Below are 25,594 nucleotides of genomic sequence, written 5' to 3'. Positions count from 1 at the left end.
GAGAAGGTGGATAGGATAGAAACTAAGATGGGGACTGAATTTAAAAATACATCATGTTAGAACTACATTAAAAGAAATGTGCCTGTCAATCTAGAGGTAAAATTATGGAATTGTCTTAGAAATTAACAAAACTATTGGCAAGTTAACAACATACAAATATTAGATAAATATAAATATATAGATTAAGAGCAACAGTTTACCTCAGGAAGATAATATAATGGTTAGAAAAATATGAATGTTTTTGTAATGCCCTTTATCTGTTTGAGTTGGAGGTGTATGTATAGAAATTAAATATCATAAATGATAAATGTATTGTATGCATATAACTATCGCTTTTCTTTTCTGTTTGAAATACTAAAATTCAATTCCAAATAAAAAGCGAGTGACTATATTGTAGTTTCTTTCTCAGCAGGTCAATTTACAGCTCTGTCTGCATCAAGGTGTTAAAAATGATGTTATACCCTTTGCGATTGGCCACATCGTCTACACCAAGGAATCCTTTACCTCCAAAAGCTCAGAGAAATCCAAGTTATTTCCACAGTTGCATACCTGGATTCTCCAAGTGTCCACCATGTGCAATCAATCAGCAAAATATTTGAATTTGTTCCAGAAATTTTATTCCATTGTAAATCCATAGAGTTAAATCCAGGCTGATAAAGTGCTGTTTATTTGTCTCAAATACTTTTTACTCAATACATAATCATTCACATCTTATTACCTACCTGTCTCTGTCTCTTCTTGGGCATTTCCATTGACTGCCATACATAACATGATGTGGTGTTACTGTCACAGACAAAAGCAGGTCTGATCACAAAATGAAAAACTTTTTTATTGTGTCAATTACAGCAATGTTGTATTCGAGGTCATTTGGGATTTTTGTTCATCTTTGCAAACATATTCCTGATGCTGAAGAATCATTTAGTGGAAATATATATTACCTTTGAAGCATATCATGTCATTGACATTCCCCATCGCATGCAATGAGTTTAAAAGCATTGCCTGCCATGTATAAAGTTTTCAAAAAAACAGTACAGTTTTATTAGGTGAAAATTATCAGGAAAATGATTGAAATTTGATTTCCAGTAACAGAGCTAGGATGCATTTTTTCTTTTTGTGTTTAACATGTAATGTTTGTCACAGGCTTTGTAATGAAAAACAACTCTCCAAACACCTGTCTTTAAACAGATAATTCTGCTTTAAAATCCCATTAAAGACATGCATACTCATTGTACAATTCAGCACATTGTACAAGTTGTCTAGTGTCATTTTCAGGGTATAAAGTATTAGATTCAAGATGCATCGAGGGATTTACTCCCTCTCAGGGAAAATGATACAAGAATCTCCATGGTGCAAAAGACCAGACTACATTCCAACATCTAGCCTTAAAATAACCCAATCGAACCAATCCAGTTTCATAATTTGGCAGCTTATTTTAAAGTGCTGTACAAACACAGAACTGGATGAGTGGCGGTAAAACCTTTTGGAAGAGACCACATGATAATTCATAATTTTTACAAGTGGAATTACCTGCAACACCAGATAGACAAAGAAGATGAGACATGATTGGAATTCAAACCTAAAAACGGAGTAGCTGTCGGGCTGCACGTCCAACGACAACCACACACATACCACACAGACGTACAGTGTTCCTGAGGACCAATTGATGCATTGTTTCCGAAACAAAAATGTTGCCCATATGATATATTCTACAAAATGACTACAACAACAACAAAAATTAACTCAAAGATACATATTTTGTAAATCAGTTGGGAATCAATGGGAGGCAGATGGGAACTGGCTTCATCTAGTTTTCAACTATTCAGCACATGCATTAAGAGATGCTAGAGAATTAAAAAAAAATAAACAACCAAAGAAAGAAAATTGGGAACAAATGAATAATCCAAGAGTCCCCAACTTTGATACATGATTGCCATGTGCAAGATATTAGCTGTCCAGAATAACGGAGCCCTAACCTTACTGTCTTGGGTCAAGTCATGACATTTATTGTATATATTAATAACTCACTGGTCCTTTAGTTTCTTTTTTTGCAAAGCTGGCCAAAAAAAAAAAAATTAGGCTCAGTTCAGTTTTTAAGATCGATTGAAGATAAAAAGCATCCCTCCTTAAATCCAGCACAAAGCAGCCAAGACGAGCAGACTACACTTGCCGAGTGGATCGAGTCCCATCGAAGGTCATCCTCATTTTAATGAGTCTTGGGTGTAGCCAGTTTGGAGAATATCATATTCACAGAAAAGCTCCATGACCTCGACACAGCTCACTTCACAGGGACTTCCTGAAGGACAACAAGATCCAGTCAGTGCTAACAGAGATGCAATGACTGAAATGAACTGCTGAGAGAATTATTAGATCAAGTTGTACAAAGTATCTACATATACTGTTATCAGAATTCCCTGATCAAATATGTATGCGGTTTGTCTTTGGTCTGCTAGTTTGACTGGTGTTGATCTGTTCTAGCCTTGACATGCTTCTTACATTAAAAAAAACTGACATTTTGCATGCCAATGCTTCAGTTTGTGTGCATTTTTTGTCAATTCCTACAATCCATTTTATCTGTGTACATTTGAACATCCCTTACACTTGTTTTACAAATTTAAGTTCACTCTAGTATTTCTGTTTTATAAACTGCAGCACACTGAGGCTTTCTTGAACTAAAAATTCTTCTAATATGCCATTTGATAATTGTGAAACAGGAAAAATATCAGAACTCTTTCAACACAGCTCAAATTCTTCTCAATCTTTCATCACTTCTTGTGACAAACATAATAAACACAAGTTCATCTAACCTGAGTGTCCTTGGGCTCCTGAACAGTAGAATCCTCGGGCTTCACCTCGGTAGATGGTGCTGTGCTGGACTGCAAGCTCCTGGTGACTGGACCACCCACCCTCTCTCTTGTCCGCAGGGAAACCCGTTCCTCTTTTTTCGGTTGAAGGGAGGATTTCGCCTCTGCCTCTTTCTTTCGTGCTCCTTCTTTAACCATTCGCTGCATCCTCATGGCGGGTCGTGATGGTGTGTCACTGGGAGTGTCCACAACTGAAGGAGTGGGAGGTAGAGACTGGGCTTTGCTCTTTTTTACTCTTTTACCAGGGGTGGCAGCAGCAGTAGTATCTTGTAAGGGGAAGGAAGCAGGCCTCTTAAGTCGTGCTACTGTGGCAGTAGGTTTCCCTTTGCTTGGCAGGGTGGCTTCAGACTCTGCTGCGCCAGATGTGCGAGCTCTGGTTTTTCCCAGAGATTTAGGCTCTGACTCGGTCTGCACTTCACAGGTTTCTGCAAGTTTCTTCCTCAGACTCACGTTTTTCTCTGGCACAAGTGGTGCCTCTTTTTTAATATCTGCTTTAACCTTCTTGCCCTTTTTGGCCATTGGCTTCTTGGGACAGCTGACAGTCATATGTTTGGTGAGACTTGCAGTGTAAGTAAACTCCCGGTTGCAGTGGGGGCAGATATTAGAAACAGGCTCATCTTCAACTTTGACAGTTGTCTTTTTCACTGGCGTGGCAGCTTTAATTTTCTGTGAAATTGCCTTTTGGACCAGCTGATTCTTCTTCTTGCTGAGGGCACTCATTTTAGATTTACCAGGTTCTTGGTTGAAGTTTAGTCTCTTGGGCTGCCCCATCCGGCGGAAAGCATTGTGGCTTGCAGCGGCGGCTGTGGGAGACACTATTCTATTTGGACTTTTCACTATTTGCTTGAGGGGAATGGGGTTCTTCTTGGGAGTGTAGCGCTTCTTATCACTGGCACTAGCACAGGCCAATATGTGTTTGTGCAGCTCAGGCATGTTGTCAAAGCTGTTGCCGCATTTTGTGCAGCGAATGGCAGTAGCAAATGTCTGTGGGATGTTGTGTGTGGTAAAGTTTGTAGCGGAGGCCACAGAACCAGCATGGGAGCGGCTGTGATAGGGAAAGGGAGGTGGTTTGTAACTGGGGTAATGCTGATTAATGCCAATGCGGACATCTGGGCCTTGAGGCTTTCCTCCCTCCGAGGCCATAATTTTTATCATAGTGTAAAGTTCCTCATTGGGGTCCTCCCCTTTATCCTCTGCATGGTTACCATTAACATCAGGCTCCTCTTTTGGTAAAGGATCATTACTGGATGACAGACTTTCATCCATCGTTTCTAGTGCTGGTGTTGAAGGGACACTCTCTTCTTTGGCTCTGGATGGATCTGTGTAGTTCTGGGGTCTCAGTTTGCCACTCTCCACAGTGGTGTGTGAACACATCTCATTAGGGTGCAAATCCTTTTGGTGCTGCTGAAGGTTACAGAGAAAGGCAAATTCTTTGGAGCAAATGGAGCACACGAAGATCTGACCCACTTCGTGTAGCATTGTTCGGTGGTCCAGCAGTGCTTGTGCATCGCTGAACAGCTGTACACAAAACTCACATTTGAAAGGCCAGTCTGTAGCATGTTCTGTGATGTGTCCACTGAGCTCTTTAATAGAGCTGAAGGGATCCTTGCAAACGTTACACACAAAAGATTTGCAGAACGTCAAGTCTCCTTCCTCTGCATCTGAAGTTTTGTTGCAAGAAGGTTCATCAAGAGCTGTAAACTGAGAAGAATCTGCACATACTTGGGGAACATGATTTAATATGGGTAACTCGTCACAGGATGGAGGTTCTTCTTTTAATTTCAACTGCTTTGAAGATAGCAATGGAGGTGAATTATAGGATGGAGGAGCAGGTGATGGTGATTCAGCCTGAGATGAACAACCTCCAGTGTTAAAATTAGCTAATTTATCCATTACTGGGATAGCATCTTGATCTTGGTTGATGGTACCATTTAGTGAACTGTTGCAATTCAATAAATGGCTAGTGTCTGTAGTGGGCGGATCTAGCAGCGTAGGCTGAGGGGGACTTTGTGTCACAAAATGATTGGAGGAATTTGTGAGAGGGGTGTTTGGAGAATCTGGTGTCAATGGGATATGATTCTCCTCATCTTTATTATCCTCCAAATCTGATTGAACCTCGTGTTCAACCGACCTTGGAGATATTTTTGGCGAGAGGACAGGAAGAGTTCTAAGTGCAGATGAGTCCGAAGGCTGTGAGAGTGGAGAGCCTGGCATAAGTGGCGGAGTTGGTATGGTAGGGAGTACAGGAGGAGGCGGTGTTGGGGATGTTTCACTGCAGGGACTGGGTGAAGATAGATTCATCGTGACTGGGGTCAAAGATGGAGGAGAGGGATGGACAGAGTCTGATGCAACAGTGTGATGGCTTAGGTTTACTGAGGCTGAGGGACTCTCCTCTCCTGGGACAGTAGGACCGAGATACTCATTCATCAGCACCTTTTCAAGCATACTAGTGTTGGGCTTTCTCTTTTTTCACAGGCGGCTGCATTACTGGATTTCCTTTTATATCTGGTCGAAAGAGTTTTTTCGATGCAAACTCAAGGTCTAGAGCTGAATCTTCAAGGGCTTTGTCCACACTGTCACTCCTTTTACTCAGAGTGTTTGACAAGTCCAAGGGCAGCTGATTGCAGGAGCTTCCACTGCTGCTAGAGGACAGTAGGTCATGTATCTTATTAGTAGAAGCATCAAGAGAATCTCCATCATCTTTGTGCAGTACGCTGTCTCCAGGTAAAATGGTGTTGCTGTCCGAATTTGGCACCTTGTGTTTGTATGAGCTTTGCCCCTCCGTTTTACAGCTCTCTGGTCTACATACAGGACTGAGCTGGGGTGAGGATGGGGGAGAAGCCCGTTCTCCTTTTGAACTTTCCCGAAACCCCTTGCAAGTGTGTGACTGGCAGCTTTGAGGCCAGTCTATGGCTTTCTGTTATCAAGGTGATGGTGGAGTTCTGAAGGTCTTGTGTCTGAAGAAGCTGTTTAAGCTTTGGTGAGAGATATACTGTTTTCTCTCTTTGAAACACAGATGAATCTGCAGCTTGCTGAAAAAGACCTCCCACTAACATACTGGACGAAGAAGATGTAGAAGATAATGAAGACATTGGTGTTGTTTCCATCTCTGTTTTAAGGCTGGGGATCAAAGGGGGTGTGGAGGTTCTTCTTTTTACCGCTGACTGTGTCGTGTCCAAGAGTTTCTTTGCCGCGCTTGTTTGACTCTCTACCTTCACAGCTTGACTGATCTGATTTGGGCTGATGATAACAGTGTCAAAAAGCGCTGCAGACCTCGAGTCCACTTCTATTACATCACAGCTGCTAACCACGCTGTTGGACACAATCTTTCCATCAATGTAAAAACTCAGATTCTCAGAGATGTTTTTGGATATATCGACCACATAGTCATCCTTGTCCGTCTCATCTTCAGTGTCAGCACTGGGAACATAGACGGGTGGGGGGCTTGTACTGGGGGACTCTCCAGGCCGTTGAGCTGCTGCTTGCTCTAGTAGCATGCCTTTCCTGCGCACTCCTTTTGGCAACAGATGCCGTTCATGTATTCTACGTTGATGTCTGCGCATGTTAGTGTGTGTGCCAAAAGCTTTATTACAATACTTGCAGGGATGGAGTTCCTTTGATTCACCTTTATCTTCCAATCCAAAAGGGCGTTCAGAATGGGACCCCAACTCTTTCTTTGAATCTTGGAGTCATGCAAATGACCTCCTGTAAACTGGGAACCTATGGCTATATAGTGACTGGTTGGGTTGTTGCAGTCAGGACTTGAATCTGTCTGCACAACAGGATTGAGTAAGTTAGTAACTCCAGCCAGTGAGACAGGCCTTTTCTTAGATATACTCTCATGCCTCCTTTCATGACGCCGTCGTCCCACCTGTGAGCCAAATGATTTATTGCAGTAACGGCATTTGAACTGTTGTGCTTGCTGGTTGCTGATTGAATGAATGTGTATATGACGCTCCAGGCCTTGTCTCGTAGAGAAGTGGCGCTCACAGTACTGACAAGGATACCACTTGCCTTGTAGATTGGCCTCATAATCACCATCAGGGTCAAAGTCAAGGTCGCCATCAATATCTTGCTCTTGTCCTGCAAGTGAAGAACTGTCTGACTTTACCTGAGATTCCTTAATGCTTTCCGTAAAGGTTGATGAAGGACTGGACTGTATGTTTGGCATGGTGTCAGCCAAAGCTGTAGACTGCATTTCATGAATGTCCTCCAAATCATCTCCGTCTTCATCTTCTTCATCATCATCTTCTTCTCCTTCCTCCTCCTCCTCATTTCTCCTTCTTTTCATTGCTGCTGGCTTGACCTGCTCACCTTTACGATCGGTGCTTGTGAGTAGATTAAACTCAATCAATTTTTGTACGTTTTCCAGGGACGATGGTCTCTCGCCCTCCTCCCTTAGACCTGGAAACATCAGTTTAACTTAAACTTGTATCAAAAACTACAAAATTAAACAAATAGAATTAATTATCTGCTTCATCACTTGTTTCAAAATAATTTGTTTCTAGCAAAACTGATTTAAAAAAAATATTTCCTGAATGAAAAATGGTTGAGCACTACTATTGATATTGAACCCATTACCAATATTTTGGTAAAGCCACTTGAAATAAGAACTTGATCTTGGATGGTTTGTCTGTTTGGGTAAGGTATTTTTTGTTTCCTGGGCAGGCTATGCTTAAGGTAAAAAAAACATTTAAATTAAAATAACGAAAAGCCAATCACAAATACAAAATCACTCCAAATATCGTCACGAAGACACGTCTTCTGCAAATGAAAAAAAAATCTAAGAAACCTGAACACCGCGACCGACACTCAACTCTTGCATTATCTCAAGTAGGTTGTGTCTCTCTGTATCAAATAATGCATATTGTTTTGATGATTAACACTGAAGTCTGAAAATAAAAAATCATACATTCATAAAGATCGAACTAACCTTCTGTCCCGTCCCACATTTCCTCCACAGCTGGTTTGGTTCCACTTGTTCTCTTGAATCCACCCAAACCAGCCTTTCTGGCTTTCCCCCACAGGTTTCTTTTGGCTGCAAGCAGAGACGCACATTATCAGTACTAGGGCCGATGCAGATACCATTTTTTTTTTCCATCGGCCTGAGCCGATGACTGATACAGAGTGCCGATTTTCTTGAGCCGATACTACTTGTGCTCCCTCAATTTACATCATAAAAATTACATTATGATGATAAATGATACAAGTCTCATTTTTTAAAAAAAAAAAAGGAACATTTATTGAAATTAACAAAGGTTGAGGTAGGTAGAATGACCAAGTAAAAAATATTTAACAAATAATAAAACAGGTGATGTAGAACAAGAGCAAGGAAAAAAATAGAGTGAGACAACTCATGAAATATTATGAAAGATAACTGACCTTGTCCTGAAAATAGCTTTGACAAAAGTTGGCCTGACTGAAGATATATTTTATTAACAGGATTAGAGTATAAATAATATAATTATAGTATTAAACAAAAAAAGAAACCATAAATAATAGTCCATTCCAACACAACCCCAGAACATAAAATAGCAGAGGAAAATAACGTGATGTCAGATGCGCAATAAGCAACAAACTGTTAAAGTCCGTTCTAAATTACATCAACATTAACAAGAATAAATATTCAAACAAGTAATAAACTGCTTCTCAAAGTTAAACTTCTCAGCGCAGCGCTGAAGAAGCAGAAGAGAGGGGGAAAGAAACATGCATGCATGCACACGAGCGCGCGGCAAACCTCCGGCCAGCAGCTCATTAACTATAACTGCGCCGCAACACGTAGACTCACAAACCCACGGAACAGATAAGTTAAACAGTTAAAAGATGCTTTGAAACCTGCCTGGGATTTTAGAGCTTGCTTCACGCTCTGCTAGTGGGGGGAGGGGCTCTGCACTCTGCTCTGTGCAGCCTCTGTCTCCAGCAACACAGGCAGCCGCTCTCTTAATAAACTGAATCGGCGAACGCAGAGCAGCCGCACATCGGCCGATGCCGATTACACGTAAAACACACAAAAATCGCCCGATTGAATCGGCCGATCACTAATTAGTACTAGAGCTGTGGTCAACCAAGGAAATGGTTGGTCCACCAAGACTATGGCACACGTAGCAATTAGTCGAAGAAAAAAAAAAAAAAAAAGACACCTACAGGTTCTGACAGACATTAGGTTATTTATATCCGTGCAAGACCTGAAACCGACAATTAAAACCTATTCTTTTCCTCATACAAATAACATATTACGTTTGTTTTAGTGGTAAACCTGCTTTTGTTAATAAACTATTAATGTCAACATCAAATCACCGCAAGGGGAAACAAATGCAAGTCAAACACAGGCGTGCTGCGTGCCTGAGACTGCACTGGATCTATTTACATAATCCACGTATAAAATATAAGGATAATCCATGTTCTTGTGCAAAAGAAATGAATGATTTAACAGTGGATGCTAGTTTCAAGCCAGTTTTAATTTGTTTCCCTTTCTGCTCTCTTGCTCTGAGGACAGCACACTGCGCAGTAACGGCTCAAGTGCAACACTTTTTTTTTTGCAGCGCAGCACGCACTCACACACAGCTGTTGCTGGACATAGAATCATGTTTTAGGCATTAAATACATTATATTTATATTTAGACCTTATCACCTATTTTTTTTTGCGGTATTGAAACTGATACCATTGCTGGTTGACCAATGAAAATCTTGATCGACCACGACGCCATCGACCAATTAGTCGACTAAACAACCAAAGTTGGCAGCCATAATCAGTAAGACACTTAGATGTTATATAGATTCAAAGATGGACAGGTTGTTTATTTTTTAATCTACAACAAGGTCACATTTTTGATTGTTGACGGGCCACAAGGTCTTTGGATTTCCCACCCTAACGATTGTTTCTGGAGTTCTGGACTAGGGCTGGGCGATATATCGAATATACTCGATATATCGCAGCTTGTAGTCTGTGCGGTGTTGAAAATGACCATACCGTTAAACTCGCGGACTTTTTTTTTTTTTTTTTTTTTTTAAATATCTTAATGACAACATGCACTAAAGGGCACTATTTGTTTTAAAATATTGTAGTGGCATTATGTACAAAAAGTGCACTTTAATTTTGTGTTTTGAAATGCCATGTGAGTTGCATCCTGCACTATAGTCTTGTTTTGAAATGTCTCTGTGACAATTTTGCACAGAACGTGCACTTTCTGTTGACAATTTTATGTTTGAGCCACTCACTGTTTAATAAATACAGTTATGTCAACTTTGACTTAGTTGTGATATCCCCTTTTTTGCATGAAAGTTTAAAATTGGCATATATTAATGCAGTATGATCAAGAATGTTTTAATGTAGACATATAGAATCATCATACTGGTGTGATTTTGTGCATCAAAGTGTTAATTCAAGGGTAATGCAAAATATCGAGATATATATCGTGTATCGTGACATGGCCTAAAAATATTGCGGTATTTATAAAAGGCCATATCGCCCAGCCCTATTCTGGACTATTGAAAAAATGTAAAAGTCTCAATCATACCTTGTGCTGTATCTTAACACAAACACCAAAAAACACTTAAGAGTAACTAAACCCCAAACCCACATTTTTTCTGCAAAATACATGTGTATTTGGGTCTTAAGTAGTGCTGTTTATTAATCCTAGTCCCACTCTTCACATTTTAGTAAAAGTATTTAATTTGTGTATTATTTGTAAATGTCAGAGTTACTGGCCTCTAAGGGTGGAATGCCAGCTATTACAATTGAATTTTGCTATTGGCTGAAATTGATTCTTTAAGATTCCCCTGCATCATCAACTTTCACTGTTGGCCCCGCCCCTCCTATAAAAGCTGAGAGGAAGGAGGAGGATTTATAGGATGTCTGTAAGGCTATGTATGCGCTTCATGTCGTGATTGTGTGTGCCTGTGGTTGTAGGTGACAAATTTCAGCTTATGAACTCACGGTGTGTGTGTTCTACCGTCTGTCTCTGTGCACAGTGGTGTGTGCTGACCAGAGTGGGTGTGTCTTACTACTACAGCAGTAATGCCCATAATCAAGGCATTTTTGAATTTCCCTCCTAGTGGCAGGTCAGCAGAAAGCAGGGGTTTAGTTACTATTTAAAGCAGGCATTCAAACAGTGCTCCACTGGCCAAATGGGGCACAGCATTGATGGTCCAGTAAACAGGTGGACAAAATATTTTAACGAGTATTTATACTTTTTTGAGTCAGAACAAAAAAGCCCTGCAAATTTAAAGATTAAAACACGTCTTCCATAGCTATCATATTTCCAATCTACAAAAAGCATTATTACCTTCTACTGTTGGTAATTGAACTGCAATTTTCAATTTCATCCACATAAAGTGTGCCCACACAAGATAAACAAGCTATCCTCCCGTAGCTTTTGGTAAATGAGATTTAGGTATTTTTCTATACATTGTAAGGTTGAAATAACATGTTTATGTTCTTTATACTGCACTGTTTTGTTTAAAAGAATTAGGAGATCAGAAAAAAGTAGTATTTAAGTTAAAATCTTTAATTTGAACTAGGGCAGCAACTAACGACTATTTTAATAGTCAACCAGTCATCGATTATTGAAACAAATAATCGACTAATCGGATGACAAATTGTACAATTAGTTGCTTGATGTTGCTACAATCTTTTAAATTTGGCTTGGGTCAAATTACGAAAAATAAAAACAATAAATAAACAAAACAATCCCCAACTTAAAGTGTGAACAGGTTCCTTAGTTACAAACACAAAAGAAATTGAGTATATCAACACTAGAATCTGCTTCATAGTAACAGAATTTACACATTAAAAGAAGCTACAAAAGCTGCTGACTCAAAGAGCTCATGGGCTGATACTTTATGAAACATGTTTGTGCATATGGGTCACTCCATTAGTATTATTGTATACATTTTATTTATTTCCTCATTTATGATAAAATAATTTTCTAAAAAAAAATAATAAAAAGCACATGAAAAGCCAAAATAACCACAATAGTGCTTAATATAAACCACTGCTGCTGAATCTACTTTATTTTATATCTGATAATAAGTTACATAAAGTTATGGTTGGTAAATATCTGATTTACTACAAACTTCATGATTTAATCATGAATATACTGAGAGCAGTACTAATGGGATATTCTGGTTTAATAATCACAATATTTACAGTACTGTCAAATGGGACTAGATTTGTCTGTGAACACGTAAAATATGATTAAAAATATTGCATTTCACAAGTTGGGACAGATGAATAGCGATGATAGTTTTATGCCAAACTGTATTTCACATGACGTGTGACATGTTCGCTTTTATCCTTTCATAAAAGTGTTAAATCTGACCATTAATAAATATGTGGCCCTTTGTGGTTTAATGACAGTAAGATGTGGATTTTTTACTCGTCTCTTCCATTCAAGTGGTTAGCGTTAGCTCCTAGCCCAGTCTTTTGTGTCGGTGGGTTAGCTTAGCTTAGTTAGCTTAAGTCCTCTATCCAGTTGATAAGTGTTGCTGCAGGTTCTTCTCTGTCACCGTAATTGTGGGAACTTTGGGTTGATCTGACGAAGGAACTTATCCTGGTTTACTTTGTTGGGTGGTTGTCTGGTCTTAACCAAGTAGCGGTGCAGCTTCAGGTAGACTGTGACAAGCAGAGCTATGTGTGTGAGCTCCCAGTAAGTGCGCTGAGCTCCCGGTAACAGTGACATATTCTTACCAGTGGGAACGTTTTTGACGATATATCTCCCTCTAATCATGTCCGTAACATGTATACAGCCACTCCTCATGAAAAAACAATGTCCAGCTTCATCCGCAGCTTGGTCAATTTTTGTCGACAAATCATTGCCCCTTTAATCTAAATGTGTAGTTACTCAGCTTCTCACCATTAGAGCTTTTTAATAGTATTGAAAATCCTTTTTTGGAACTACATGTTGAATAATTTGCCTGTTTTTCAATGTTTTTACAGAACCACGAGGAGCCCATGTTGGGAAGTAGGAGAGAAGGAGGAAGATACCTAGTGAAGATTCTTAAAATTAATCAGATTCAAGTGGACTAACTTCACATCATCAATAGCGTCGGCAAGGTTGCCATATTTGACCTACAAAGCCTCATTCATATCAACTGGAAGACAGTCATCTGACAGGCATGGCCAAAGGCCGTCAGATTTACAGCAACCTCAAAGCTATCAAAAGCTTAGCTGAGCTTTCCAAGAACTCAACAACAGGGTCAAATTATGTAAAACATCCAAACAAAAACACTGGTTAGATATTATGGAATGAGTTGGAGATTAGGAAAAGGATGAAGCACAACAGTTTACTTCAGATGGGTTCAATTGTAAAGCAATCCAGTAAACAGTACTATTTGTTACAGAGTGAAATGTAGACTTTAGAAGACCAAAAGGTTACTTTGTGCCCCTGCAGTAGTCTCGTGAATGACACCAAAAGGTTTGTTTTACTGCAAAATCACCTAATTAAAGGAATGCTTGTGATAATGTGATGAGTTAAGGTTGGCCTTCAGAAACATAAATCACAATCTTATAAATAACAATTGTCTTTCACCCTATTAATTTGATTACCAATATAATAAAAATAAAACATAGTTCAAAGCTTTTCTTCTCCTATTTATAATCACATACACTATAATAAACTGAGCGCAGTAATACAGGGTTTCTCAACCTGGTCACCAGATGCCTTCAAGAAACTAAATATATTTTTTGAACAACTTCTGCCCTTTTTTACTTATTTTCATCACTTTATCTTGTCATATTTCGCTCCTTTTACAATGCATTTTTGCTACATATTTTTCTACTTTCAAGACATTTTCGGCACTTATAAACCGTTCAACCCTTTCCACCACTTTTCCCACCTAATAATGCATATTTTGACCCATTATTGTCACTTTTAACCTCTTCACCATATTTCATGCTTGTTATTGCCAATTTAAGTTAACCAAATTCACGTTATGTCATGCCTGTTATTTGCCAGTTTAAACTAATTGTTCCAATATCGACATTTTAAGGCCTTTCTGTCACTTTTTCTGTCCGTTTTTGGCCACTTTCATGTGCAATGTTTAACTAATACCTGTGGTTTTTAAAATCCCATTTCACCACCTTTTCCACCATTTTGGTTACTTTTAACCTATTTCATTTCTGACTAAACAAGGATTAACATCTTTGCGATGCATGGCATAAATAATAAACTTCCTGGATAACAGTGAATATTTTCAGATAAATAAATAAATGTGGTTATCACAGATTCATAGAACAATAAAACATCATTTTGCTGACTGGCCCCGTCTCCACATGACTGTTCTTCAATGTTAATGTCTGTGTTCAACCACATTCAGGTACAGTGGAGGTCCCTGGGCACTGGCACCTTTATTTTGGGGGCTACAAGCAGAAAAGGATGAGAAACACAGGTGTAATAAGACCTCCAATTAATCAATTCAAGATGGAAAAAATGCCTCACATGCAGGTTTTGGCACAATGTCACGCATTTACACACTATTTTTCAAGATGGTTGCAGAAGAGAAGTTAAAATCATTAACCCATTTCAAACTAGAGGGGGGAATAAAAACGCCATTGCCAGCATTTGTCACTGACACGTCGACCTCGAGGTTGGAAAAATCACAGATTCAAGCTTTCTTGACATTAAGAAACAATTTCAGTGTTGTTGATTTTTTATTTTTTATTTTGCTGAAATAGTCTTGTTAAAATCAGTTTTAGCAGATTATATCAGCCTGTATGTAAATGATTGATTAAAGCACTTCTATACAAGCAGCCCACTTCAGATGTCGCTCCAGCACATCTAATTAGCATCTGACAGAACTAAATAACTGAAGTGAACTTGAATTGGTATTTTTTCACTGAAGTATAATCTGCTTCTACCATTTTTGATGTTACTTCTCAGGGTCTTCTAATTTATTTTCATTTAATCCATTCAACTGTAGTAAAGATAAAATTGCGTTTATTTTGAACTTTAAAAATGTATTTATTGTTATTATTGGATTCATTGAGGGTTTTTTTCAGTCTTCTAATTTATTTATTTATTTATCTTGTTCAATTGTAGAATATTTTTATGTCTATGGTTAAATGCAATGTAACCCATTGGTTAATAACACGTCAGTTTTTCTCTTGCCTACTGTTGTTGACAATTGATCTCTGATCAAGCCTTTAAAAAAAAAAAGGAATAAAAGTATGTATGATCTGAGCTGATATTGAATCAGATTGATATCTGTATCGTCCCATACTCAGTGCTGACATATCAGTATTGTATCGGAAGTGGAAAAAGTTGGATCGGTACATCCCTAATCGAAGTATCTGATAAATATCTAAAAGCATCAAATGCCAGTGACAGTTGAATGCAGCAATAATATATTATATATATTTTGCCTAGATTTGTATCTTTCTGCTGGGCTCCTGAATAAAAGGGTGTGGTTTCTGAATGAGGTTGGCGGATGTGAGTAACTAAATCACAAACTCAGCTATGCTCCATCTACATTTATGTTTATCATCAACACAAAGTCTAATAAAAAGCCAATATATAACTTTAATGTAGATGTAGATGTTGATGTAGAGTGACAGAAAGACCTTAAGGCTAGTATTTAATTCTTCTTATTCAAATCAGATTATGTAAACACACTTGGGAAAACAAGGAAACAACATGTACTCTGAGGGTATCGATCATTTAAAGTGTCAAACATCGGATATCCCGTTGATCTAACCGTGCTAATAAAGATGTTACTAACATTAAACCGATGGTTATGAATACATGCACACCGAAAGCCATCTGCTCACAACAGTCCGTGCAGTTCAGACCTAGCCATGTTAGCTTTTCAGGCTAGCACGCAAAACCGAGTCTGACAACTCGATGAACAGGTTTTTCTGGGCCCAGACAAAGTCCAGGGTGGCTTCAAGCCATCCTGCTAATTCAAATACGCTGAGTTTTATCGGGTTATTCAAGCTTGTGTTACTCTGAGATCGGGAAAGGTCCGATAAACGAGGTCTGGCTAGTTAGCCGAGCTGCTAGGCCCATCATCAGGTCGAGGCTCACCGATGGATGGCATACAAGGAAGGTCACATCCTCGACCACGTCAGGACCCAGATGAGGAAAGACAGCCCGGATACGAGTGTAACAACAACACCCAACTATCAACCCCCGTAAACATCCAGATATACCGTTACTTGGTGCTAACTAAGCCGGAGAGAGTGCATGTTAGTCGAGACATAAAGGTAGAGAAGCGCCCCACACATCCCAGCCATTAGCCTCCACTAGCTTTCATTTGTAGTCGAGCCGACTTTGAACTTTGGCTGAGCAGCAAAAGTAGACAAGCCCAGACTGGGTCCAAAGCACAGAGAGAGAGCCATAGGAGAGGGACAGGACAAAGCTGGGAGCTGAGGTAGCTTTTATTGGGCCTCACTCACCTCGCCTCGCCTCGCCGCTCCGCTCCGCTGCTCTTTCTTCCTCCGGAGGTGCAGCTGTTATCTCAGCCTGTCTTCACCCAGCAGCTCCTCTCAGGGCCCGATAGGCTGGAACACAGCACCCTGGGGCCTCTCGACCAATCACAGGCCTGCTTGCTCAGAGGCTGCTGGGCTCCTGTACATCTCATGTGTTATCAAGCTCTGAGCCACTATAGTTCTGTCTCCCAAGAACAGGACACACTAGCTAACTAACTACACACATACACATGACTATGGCTGTCTTTTTCTCTCTTTTCACAGCAGATCATCTTCTTCCAATTTTCTCTACCAGAGGTGTAAAGTACTGATATATCCTATTTAACTAGAAGTACTGTTACTTGATTGAAATTGGACTCAAGTATAAGTAAGTTATACATCAAATACTCAAGAACAAGTAAAAAGTAGCTCAATTAAATAGTACTTATAGTAAGATTTACTTGTTTATTTTTGGTAATAAATCTTGCCACAGTTCCCTTGTATACAGTAAACATCTCATGTATAAACTTAAAAAAGGAAGAGACCAAATCTTGCACAATTGGAACTTCATTTATTTTCCACAAATGTATCTGTATAAAATAAAATGTTTGTGAAAATGTACAATTTTTTTTTTTTTTAATAAAATAACACCAATTAATTGAATAATAATAAAAAAAAACATTCTCAGGCTCTTAAGTATAGATACATTTATGAAAATAACCAGCATTCAATACTGTTTTGGTGCAGCTGTGCATTACGTTTAATGTGGTTGGTGGGTTATGATGTGATGTGATGCATTTGATTGTTGTCTGGTCATTTCATTTTTATTTATTTTTTTGTAGTTTCACAATGTCTGTTGGTCAATCTAAAAAAAAAAAGAAAAGAAATAAAAGACACTCAGTAACAGTTGGGTGTAGAAATATAAACAATTACTTTACTTCTTTTAAAACATACTTAAGTAGAAGTAAACTTAGTTATTCAGAAATATACTGTACTTATTCCTCTCAGGCACATCTTACTTCCTGATTAGGGCTGGGCGATATGGACTAAAATTCATGTATCAATATTTTTCCGAAAAATGGCAATATATGATATACATCTTTATATGTTTAACTCAATAAAGTCTTATCAGAAATACAATTGTGGTTTTAATTTGCTAATGCAAAATGCCACACAGGCACACTTTTGGCTTTTTCTCCTATAAGGGACAGTATGTGTGAGTGAGTTCTGTAGTGGGGCGTGTTTAGGTAAAAGTCTGGGTTATGACACACTTAGTAAATCCATCGAACTGGGCTTTTCATGCCATTCTGAGAAGCAGCAAAAGCAGCAACTCCTAAAACAAGCATTTTAATACAAAATAAGCTGTAAAAAATATATATATAAATATCAATATAGGTGATTTTCTATAATGCCAAAATAGAAATTTTGATGCATTTTGAATCAAAATTCTTTGCCCAGGACTATTCCTGATGCAATAACCTCATTCACATACAACTTTGTGAACATTGTAGACACCATTGCGTATAGTATCCATCCCTTTATTATAATACTAATAATTAGTTGTAGTCCTAGTAGGAGTAGCACAGTTATTTACCATTTTTTCATTTATTACCTCCTTTGCAGAGGTAATATTTTCCATGATGTTTATTTGTTTGTCTGTAAACAGGATTATGTTAAAAGTACATGTTGGATTTTGACAAAATGTTTACCAAAGATATGCATTAAGCCATGGAAGATTCCATTAAAGTTTGAAGGGGATCCCGAGCAATATACTGATTCTGGGTCAATTCCAGAAATTGAAGAATCCCTATCCCTCGTCATTTGAGAATTTTTTAAATGTATGCCTCATTTTGGCAGTTAGCACAGGTTTTCCTTGGAATCACCATGCTCTAGAAATAGTTGGAGAAAAAGACAACCTATCAATCAGTGAAACAGGGAGCTTGTTGTTTGACCCTCAAGTTTAAATATATACCAATGATACACTTCTCAAAAATGTAGGCCTCTAAGCTCTTTGCTTTGCTGAAAAGAGTACAAACCTTATAATATCGAGACGTTAGATACTTTGATACACTTCACTTTGTACTTTGACTACATCTGCCTACCTACATCTAATTTCCTCCTAATAATTGTGTTAAATTTCCAACTATGAATCTATGAGATAATATTTTCATAGTGCCTCAAAACAAGTGATTAAAAGGAACTTATGATCTTTGTACAATGAATAATACAACTGCATTAAAGGTCAAAGTCGAGGGCACTCAGTGCACCACCACTTTGGGCAAATCTTGATCAATGTGATAACAGATACTTGGAGCAACCATTAAATGGCACACCTTTTAATGTATTTAATCATTGTAATTGTTTAAGAAACTGTTTTTCCCACCACGTTGGAGCCAAACCTTTCATCTCTGAAACAAAAAAGAATGGGTGGACAAGGCATCACCAACCCACCAATATCTGCTGTAAAGGAAAGCAGAGCAAAGACATTACGAGAGAAAATAGTTCAAATGTAAAACAAAATATAAAAGGTTTTCACTATCACTGAGTTGCCCAAATTGAAGGGAAAATATACAAGGATCAAACAGATTGACACACCTCCTCTGTGTCCAATGACATTAACACATGAAGTAGTTCAGGTTGTCAGTGCGTGTGTGCATTAATATCAGAGTTCAATTAGCAGATCAATTTTTGCTGAAATACAAAGCTTTAAAATGATAGTGTTACTCATAATGACGTGTTTGATCAAATACAGAGATCAGTCAAAGCTGTCGCCTTGTAGAAACATGCATCCTGTTATCATAAAATGAAACAAGTACTTTAATATACAGATAAGAATCCCATCAGTTGTTGCTGTTGCTGCTTCACACAGTAATGTGTGTTCGTTCAACCACTTCTGGCTGTGTCTGTGCAGAATTCGGAAGTTCTCATCATGAGTGGGTTTAGTCTAGTTTCTGCACTATTCTCAGTCCTCGAGGGCTGCAGTTCTGCAAGTACCAGTATAAGATGTCTATAAGAGGAACACAGGGATAGACCGATATGGATTTTTTTTCCCCTCAATTTAGATCATAAAAATTACACAATGATGATAACAAATGGTAAGAGTCTCAATTTTCAAAAAGGATCATTTATTGAAATTAACAAAGGTGAGGTAGAACGACAACAAGTAAAACATATTTAACAAATATTAAAAACAGGTGATGTAGAACAAGAACAAGTAAAAAACATTTCTGCTCTCTGTAAATAATGCGTATCGGCAAACGCAGCAGCCCGCATCGGCCGATGCCGATGCTAATAAGAAACGCAAAAATAGGCTAATAATATCGGCCGGCCGATGTATCGGTCTAACGCTACACCTGATTGCACCGATGAGTTGATGAGGATTAACAGTTCAGGCTCAGGTTAGAAAAATCTGTGAAACTGGGCTCCAGCCTTCTATAGTGTTTATGTTTACAACAGCAGATCAACTTCACAGTCATGTTACCACGAACGATTCTCTTCATCTGATGAATCGTTCCTGGTAACATGACTGTGTTTGATTACTTGTATGGATTTTGGACCTATGTGAGTGAAGTTTGCAATGTTCTCCAGCTTCTCAGGGTTTCTAAGACCGTTCACAAACATTTGTGTGTTGACTGGAATGTCCAAACCGTCACTAAGTGCCAAATCTCCTTTTTTATCTCAAGATATTGGCAGTTACCAGGATCAATGATCACACTTTAAAAGGCTTGTAAGAAATGTATGTCCCCATTAATATTGATACAGTCCAAAGACATTATAAAGTCACCCCGTTTTCATCTCATTGACCTGTTGCCCTCCAGCAGGGACGACAGGAGGAGGAGAAACAGACTTAGGGTCAGCTTCTTTTAAAGAGCTGTCAAAGTATTGAATTTGAATTGGCACCACACACACACAAGTCAAATTTCACAAAAATTGGTCAATCGTGAACCAAAATATTATTCAATTTTAATAGAATCGCACGGTGGCTTAGTGGTTAGCACGTCCGCCCCACGGCAAGAAGGTCCTGGGTTCAAGCCCTGGGGTGGACTTGTGTGGAGTTTGCATGTTCTCCCCGTGCTGCGTGGGTTTCCTCCGGGTACTCCGGCTTCCTCCCACAATCCAAAAACATGACTAAGGTTGATTGGAGTCTCTAAATTGCCCATAGGAGTGAATGATTGTTGCCCTGTGATGGACTGGCGCCCTGTCCAGGGTGTACCCCCGCCCAGCGCCCTATGAGAGCCGGAGATTGGCACCGGCAGACCCCCGCGACCCTGTTAAACGGGAATAAGTGGGTATGAAAATGGATGGATGGAAAAAAGAATCTTCCATGGTGCAAGGTCTACCTTTAGTTTAAATATTTTTTACAAATTCTGTTGCGTACTTTTAATGTAATCCTGCAAACAAACAACTATTATTAATACAAGACAAGTGTAATTAACATCTACGTTTTTTAAACTTATAGATAGAAAATAACTGATGAAAACAAGGTTTTCAGAATACAAAGGAAGTCCAATAGTAGTACAACAAAAACAGTTTGCTTTCAGGCGTATTTAACAGTTTCTCACATGTTAAATAAATGGCCACTAGAGGCCGCTGTGCCTCTGGAAACAACCAATGAAAGCTGCTTCACTGCTTGTGTGTGACTGTGGCAGAAGAGACAGGTGAACTCATTTCTCCTGTTAATGGTTAGTTATGATCTGATCTGTCACAAGGCCGCACGAGGACAGTCAGCAACTCACCTGAGGCACCGCTGGCTCCTCCCACTTCCTGTTTCTCCATCATCTGCACATAATGAGTCAGTCACGTCCTCACCTGTGTTTATGACCTCATCTGCTCCTTTAACGTCAGTCACCATCCCACATGTCTTCTTCATGGTATTTCACTGATATATTTATCACTCAGTACATCCATCCATCTCTGTTTGACACCAGCCATCGGGAATAAATCCACCACAAATCACACAAATGTCACTATGATCACGTATGGAATGTAGCCTCTATGTGAGAAGTCCCTGTAAAAGCTCACATGTGTAGCAAAGTGTATAAAACTAATTTATGCGTAACATGACAGTGGTTATTTGATTTGATTGTGATAGTTTCAGGAGTAATGGCACTGGTTTTTAAAGCAGTCCATGTGGGTGTACTATTGCAATGACACAATGGAGCCACAGTATTTTGACTTCATTCCCCTTATGTCAATAGAAAAATGATTGTGACGTCACAGAACATTTTTACAAAGCGATCCTTTGGTATTTTTAAATGCAGTTTTGGACTGTTTTTAGGGATTAACCCCCATGTGCACTAATGGGTCATTACTTTACCTGAGGACAAAACAAGTTTGGTTAGTGGATGATTGCTTCCACAACTTTGGATACAACTAGAAAAGATCAAAATTGAAAACTTTTCATTAATTCATTCTCTTTTATTGCTTTAACCTGTCTTTTATGCCAAAACCTTGCATACAAACAAAATATTTTACACGTTTTACACACACCCAACGATTTACAACTCAGCGTTGTTTTGCAAATACAAAATATCATTCACCAACTAATGGATTTTGTTTAGCAAATAAGAAACATACCTGTTAGACTAATACACCATATTTTAAACTTACAAAAGAAACATGTCTTTATTTACAGAAAATATCCTCAAGTGAAAACTAAAATCATTCAAATACAAAAAAATACGATTTAACTACAAAAACAGGACATTTCTTTGTAAGTTCACTGGCATTTTGTGTGGGAATCTGCAAGGTGGAAAATTTGTTCCAACAGTCATGTAACAACTTTTCGTTGTTGTCGTCAAATTGTTTTTTGTACTTTTTTGCAATTGAGGAAAAAATGCTATATTTGTTTCATTGGTATGTTTCCTAATTGCAAAACAAAATGCATTTGTTGCGTGTTTTGTGAGGTTTTGGCATGATTTTAACTCCGTAGAGGAACCCAGTGGCTCTCTTCCTCTAAAGTAGATCTGCTAACCTCTACGTTAATGTGCTAACTCACTTATTGACCATTGAACAGTTTTGGATTCTTCCATAAAATCCCTTATAGCCACCATTGACTCGCAGGATCAAGCTTGGGGATTTATTTAATGAGGAAATCCTCAATGAGTACAATTTGAGGTGCGTATTCAGCTTAGATGATTTACTTGCAGACACTTGATTGCCTGTATTTAAACAAGACTCTTGTTCTTATCCACTGCTGAGTGTGACTCATGCATGTTCTCCTGCAGTAGATTTTCAAACACGGCCAATAGATGGTAAAGTAATAACACCTCACTGTGAATACGGCTGCAACAAAGTGTGTAAGAGCGTACACACAGTTGGGCATCACAAGGATGTGCGGTGCAGTTTTAATGCACAGCTTTATGTGGAACAGCGTGTTCTTTGCCATCCTAAAAATATTGACAGGAGGCAGTCTGCGTGGTGTACTAGGGACTGGTGCTGCAGCATGCCACAGTGTGATTGATAGGCCATGTGCGGTGGATCTTAAAGCATGTGCTGCATGAAAAATTATCCAAAGCACAAGACATTATGTGCATATAAGAACCAGGTCGCGAGTAAAGATTGGAAGTGTGTGTGTTTAAAGTCTATAAAGGTTATGGATTTTTCTAAAAATAAAAAAAAGAGAGTTCATTTATGTTGGTCTCCTTCAGGTTATATAGAGGAGAGAGAAACTGAGCCACTGACAGATGAAAATGTATATGTAAGCTGATTATAGAAATGAAGTCTGATCTCCGAGCAGCGCCGCAACCACAGTTTGGAGCTCCAATAAACAGACAGGGCAGTAGTTCTCAGATGGTCTGTTTAAGGGCCAGAATCACACTTTATTAACAAACACAAATCAAGAGAAATACTTAAACTCTCACATTACAAGATTTGTGACCTGGATTTAAAAAAAAAAATGCTTTTATCCTAAAATAATTCAGAATATCACAGCAGGGAAACATTACAAAAGGAATTTATTCATGACACCATTAAGAAGACGTGTTTATCTTTAATTTACTAGTCATTAAAAAGTGGAAAAGAGCACTCTTCAAAAAGCTAAGAAGAAAATTGGCAAAAAATAAAAGCAGAAGATTACCGATCATGCCACAACCATTTAATAACAGGTCCACCACCATATTTTGGGATCAAAACCAACCACACAGATTAGAAAAAAATGCAGCAGATCCACAGCAAGACAAGAAGAGGAGACTTTCTTTTTTTTTTTTAATGAGCCATGAAGTTGGTTTAGATCTTTTGCTTCATAATTTCCTGCAAGAACAAAAAACAGTGTTATTCAAGATTGTATTCTTTGGACATGCAGTTAAGTAGTTAGGTTGCATAAGGATGACAAAAGAGGGAAATGGTCAAACAATTAAGGCTGATATCCAGAGTTTCTGAGAAATCTATTTATGTATGATTTTTTGGAAATGCAAAATAAAAGTATTTTATTATAGTCTACTGCCGGTGGTCATTCATATACATTAATGTATATAAGTCCCTCCTCCATCCTATAGACCTCTATACAAATGGAAACGATCGTCGATTGGCTCCTACCTGACCCATAGATCTATATCAATGTGACCTGATGTGACCTTGTAATGTTCTGTGATACGCGTGCAGAAAAGTAGAGGCGTGGCTTCTGGTAGATTGGGAGAGGCAGTGGGAGGAAGTGGAGCTAATTAGGGCGGAACATCGAGACGTTTCTCAGAAACTAGGGATAGCAGCTTTAAGGAAACATCTTTAAATGTGTTACAAAAGGACAAAAAGCAATTCAAACCTGACTTAAAAAGTAACAAATCCCCAAAATATTTTAGTCAAAGTATTTCAATTTGGCATATTTTGTTGTAAAATGTCAGTAACTGCCCTCTATGGGTTGAAACCCGGCTATTACAGCCCCGCCCTTATTAAAAACTAGCACCTGTGGGCTCTACAATCTGTGGTGAGTAGGTTGGATTGAGAGAAGAGTGAATAGAGAGGTATAATGAGTAATGTGTTGTTAGTTAACATAGCAAAGATTGTTTAATGGCGATTTTATAGTTTAGACTGGGCGTGTCCCAATTCCTCCAGGAGCCCCGCCCATAATCAAGGCATGTTTTGAATTTCCCTCCTAGCGGCAGGTCAGGAGAAAGCAGGGGTTTAGTTACTCTTTAAAAAGAAAGAAAATAGAAAAGTTAAAGCTAGACCTGATCAAGAAAAGTTTGGATCAAGTGGTTTTATGAGCTTATGGCAACTCACGTCATGTCTTCACCTCAGTTTTTTGGATACTGTTGTGCCAACAAACCCAGTGACGATGAAACACACGAGGGTGAAGAATACTACTCCGAGAACTGCTCCCCTTCTCACTGGGACTAAAGGACCAGAAGAAGAGTTAATGCAACACAGCTCATGGCTCCATGAAGGTAAATGATACACACTCCATAAGTGACATTTGTGAAGCTTCAAAGCATGCTTAAGTCACTTCATGATTTTTTTTTTTTTTTAATAAATTACTCAAGGGCAAAGTTGCATAATAAATGTTACACCATCTTAATCCTGCCTTTACTCTTTGTATTATTAGAGCACCAACGGTGAGTAGGGCCCTATTGTAATGCATTTTGTTTTTTATTATTTTTCTTATATAGGACACATTTTTGAAGGCTTAAACACGTTCAAAATCTCATGAAAATTTACAAGTATATTAGGACAACGGAAAACTTTGATATTTTAGGGGAATTGCACATGTCAATGGCAAATTGACACAATAGTGCTACCTTGAAAATTGGCATATAGTGGAGTTAATACAATTAGTTACGGAAAGTTACGGAAAACTACGAAATTTGATAAACATATGCATCACGGCAAGAGAAACAAAATTGCCATATCAACTCTTTACCCAAAATGCAACAGGAAGCCGCCATTTTGAATGAACTGTGATGATTTTGCTCATTTTCAAGAGCTATTTTAACATACAGGGTAACTCCAAAACACCTCAAATTTGGCCAGTATATACAACAGGCTACTGTTATTAAAAAATATCAAAATCTTTGACAAAAGTCCTAGAGTGTTGCCCTGGTGACATTCTGAACTTTGATGTTTTGCCATCAAACATCACGTGCTGTTTATCTAACCTTAGCATGTTCTAATCTGAGTCAGACTTTACATGTTTGATCAGAGTCCTGCCCTGATCACATCCATATACTAATATCCATTCAGTCATAACGCCACCTCCTGGCAACAGGAAATGACATGTTTTACACATTGATGTGCTGTTATTAGCTAGTTGACTATGGTCACCTAAAATGTGCTGACATAAGCCTTAAGGCATTGATGATTCATGCAAAACAAAAACAACTGTGTTCTATTGTTA

General features: G+C 38.6%; 1 protein-coding gene across 1 annotated transcript; it reads right to left on the bottom strand.

Annotated features, from left to right (window-relative positions):
* Positions 1-805: 805 nt before the first annotated feature.
* prdm2b (PR domain containing 2, with ZNF domain b) lies at positions 806-16,411 on the bottom strand. The gene is given in 7 exon segments (XM_028446630.1): positions 806-2,293; positions 2,805-5,330; positions 5,332-5,703; positions 5,705-6,543; positions 6,546-7,265; positions 7,795-7,899; positions 16,260-16,411. Coding segments are annotated over 6 exon segments (4,494 nt in total). The 5' UTR covers positions 7,814-7,899; positions 16,260-16,411; the 3' UTR covers positions 806-2,275.
* Between the last annotated feature and the right edge of the window lie 9,183 nt (positions 16,412-25,594).

This window comes from Gouania willdenowi, chromosome 5 (genome assembly GCF_900634775.1).
Source record: "Gouania willdenowi chromosome 5, fGouWil2.1, whole genome shotgun sequence".
Classification (NCBI taxonomy): Eukaryota; Metazoa; Chordata; class Actinopteri; order Blenniiformes; family Gobiesocidae; genus Gouania; species Gouania willdenowi.
This window is presented reverse-complemented; position numbering and strand designations above follow the sequence as displayed.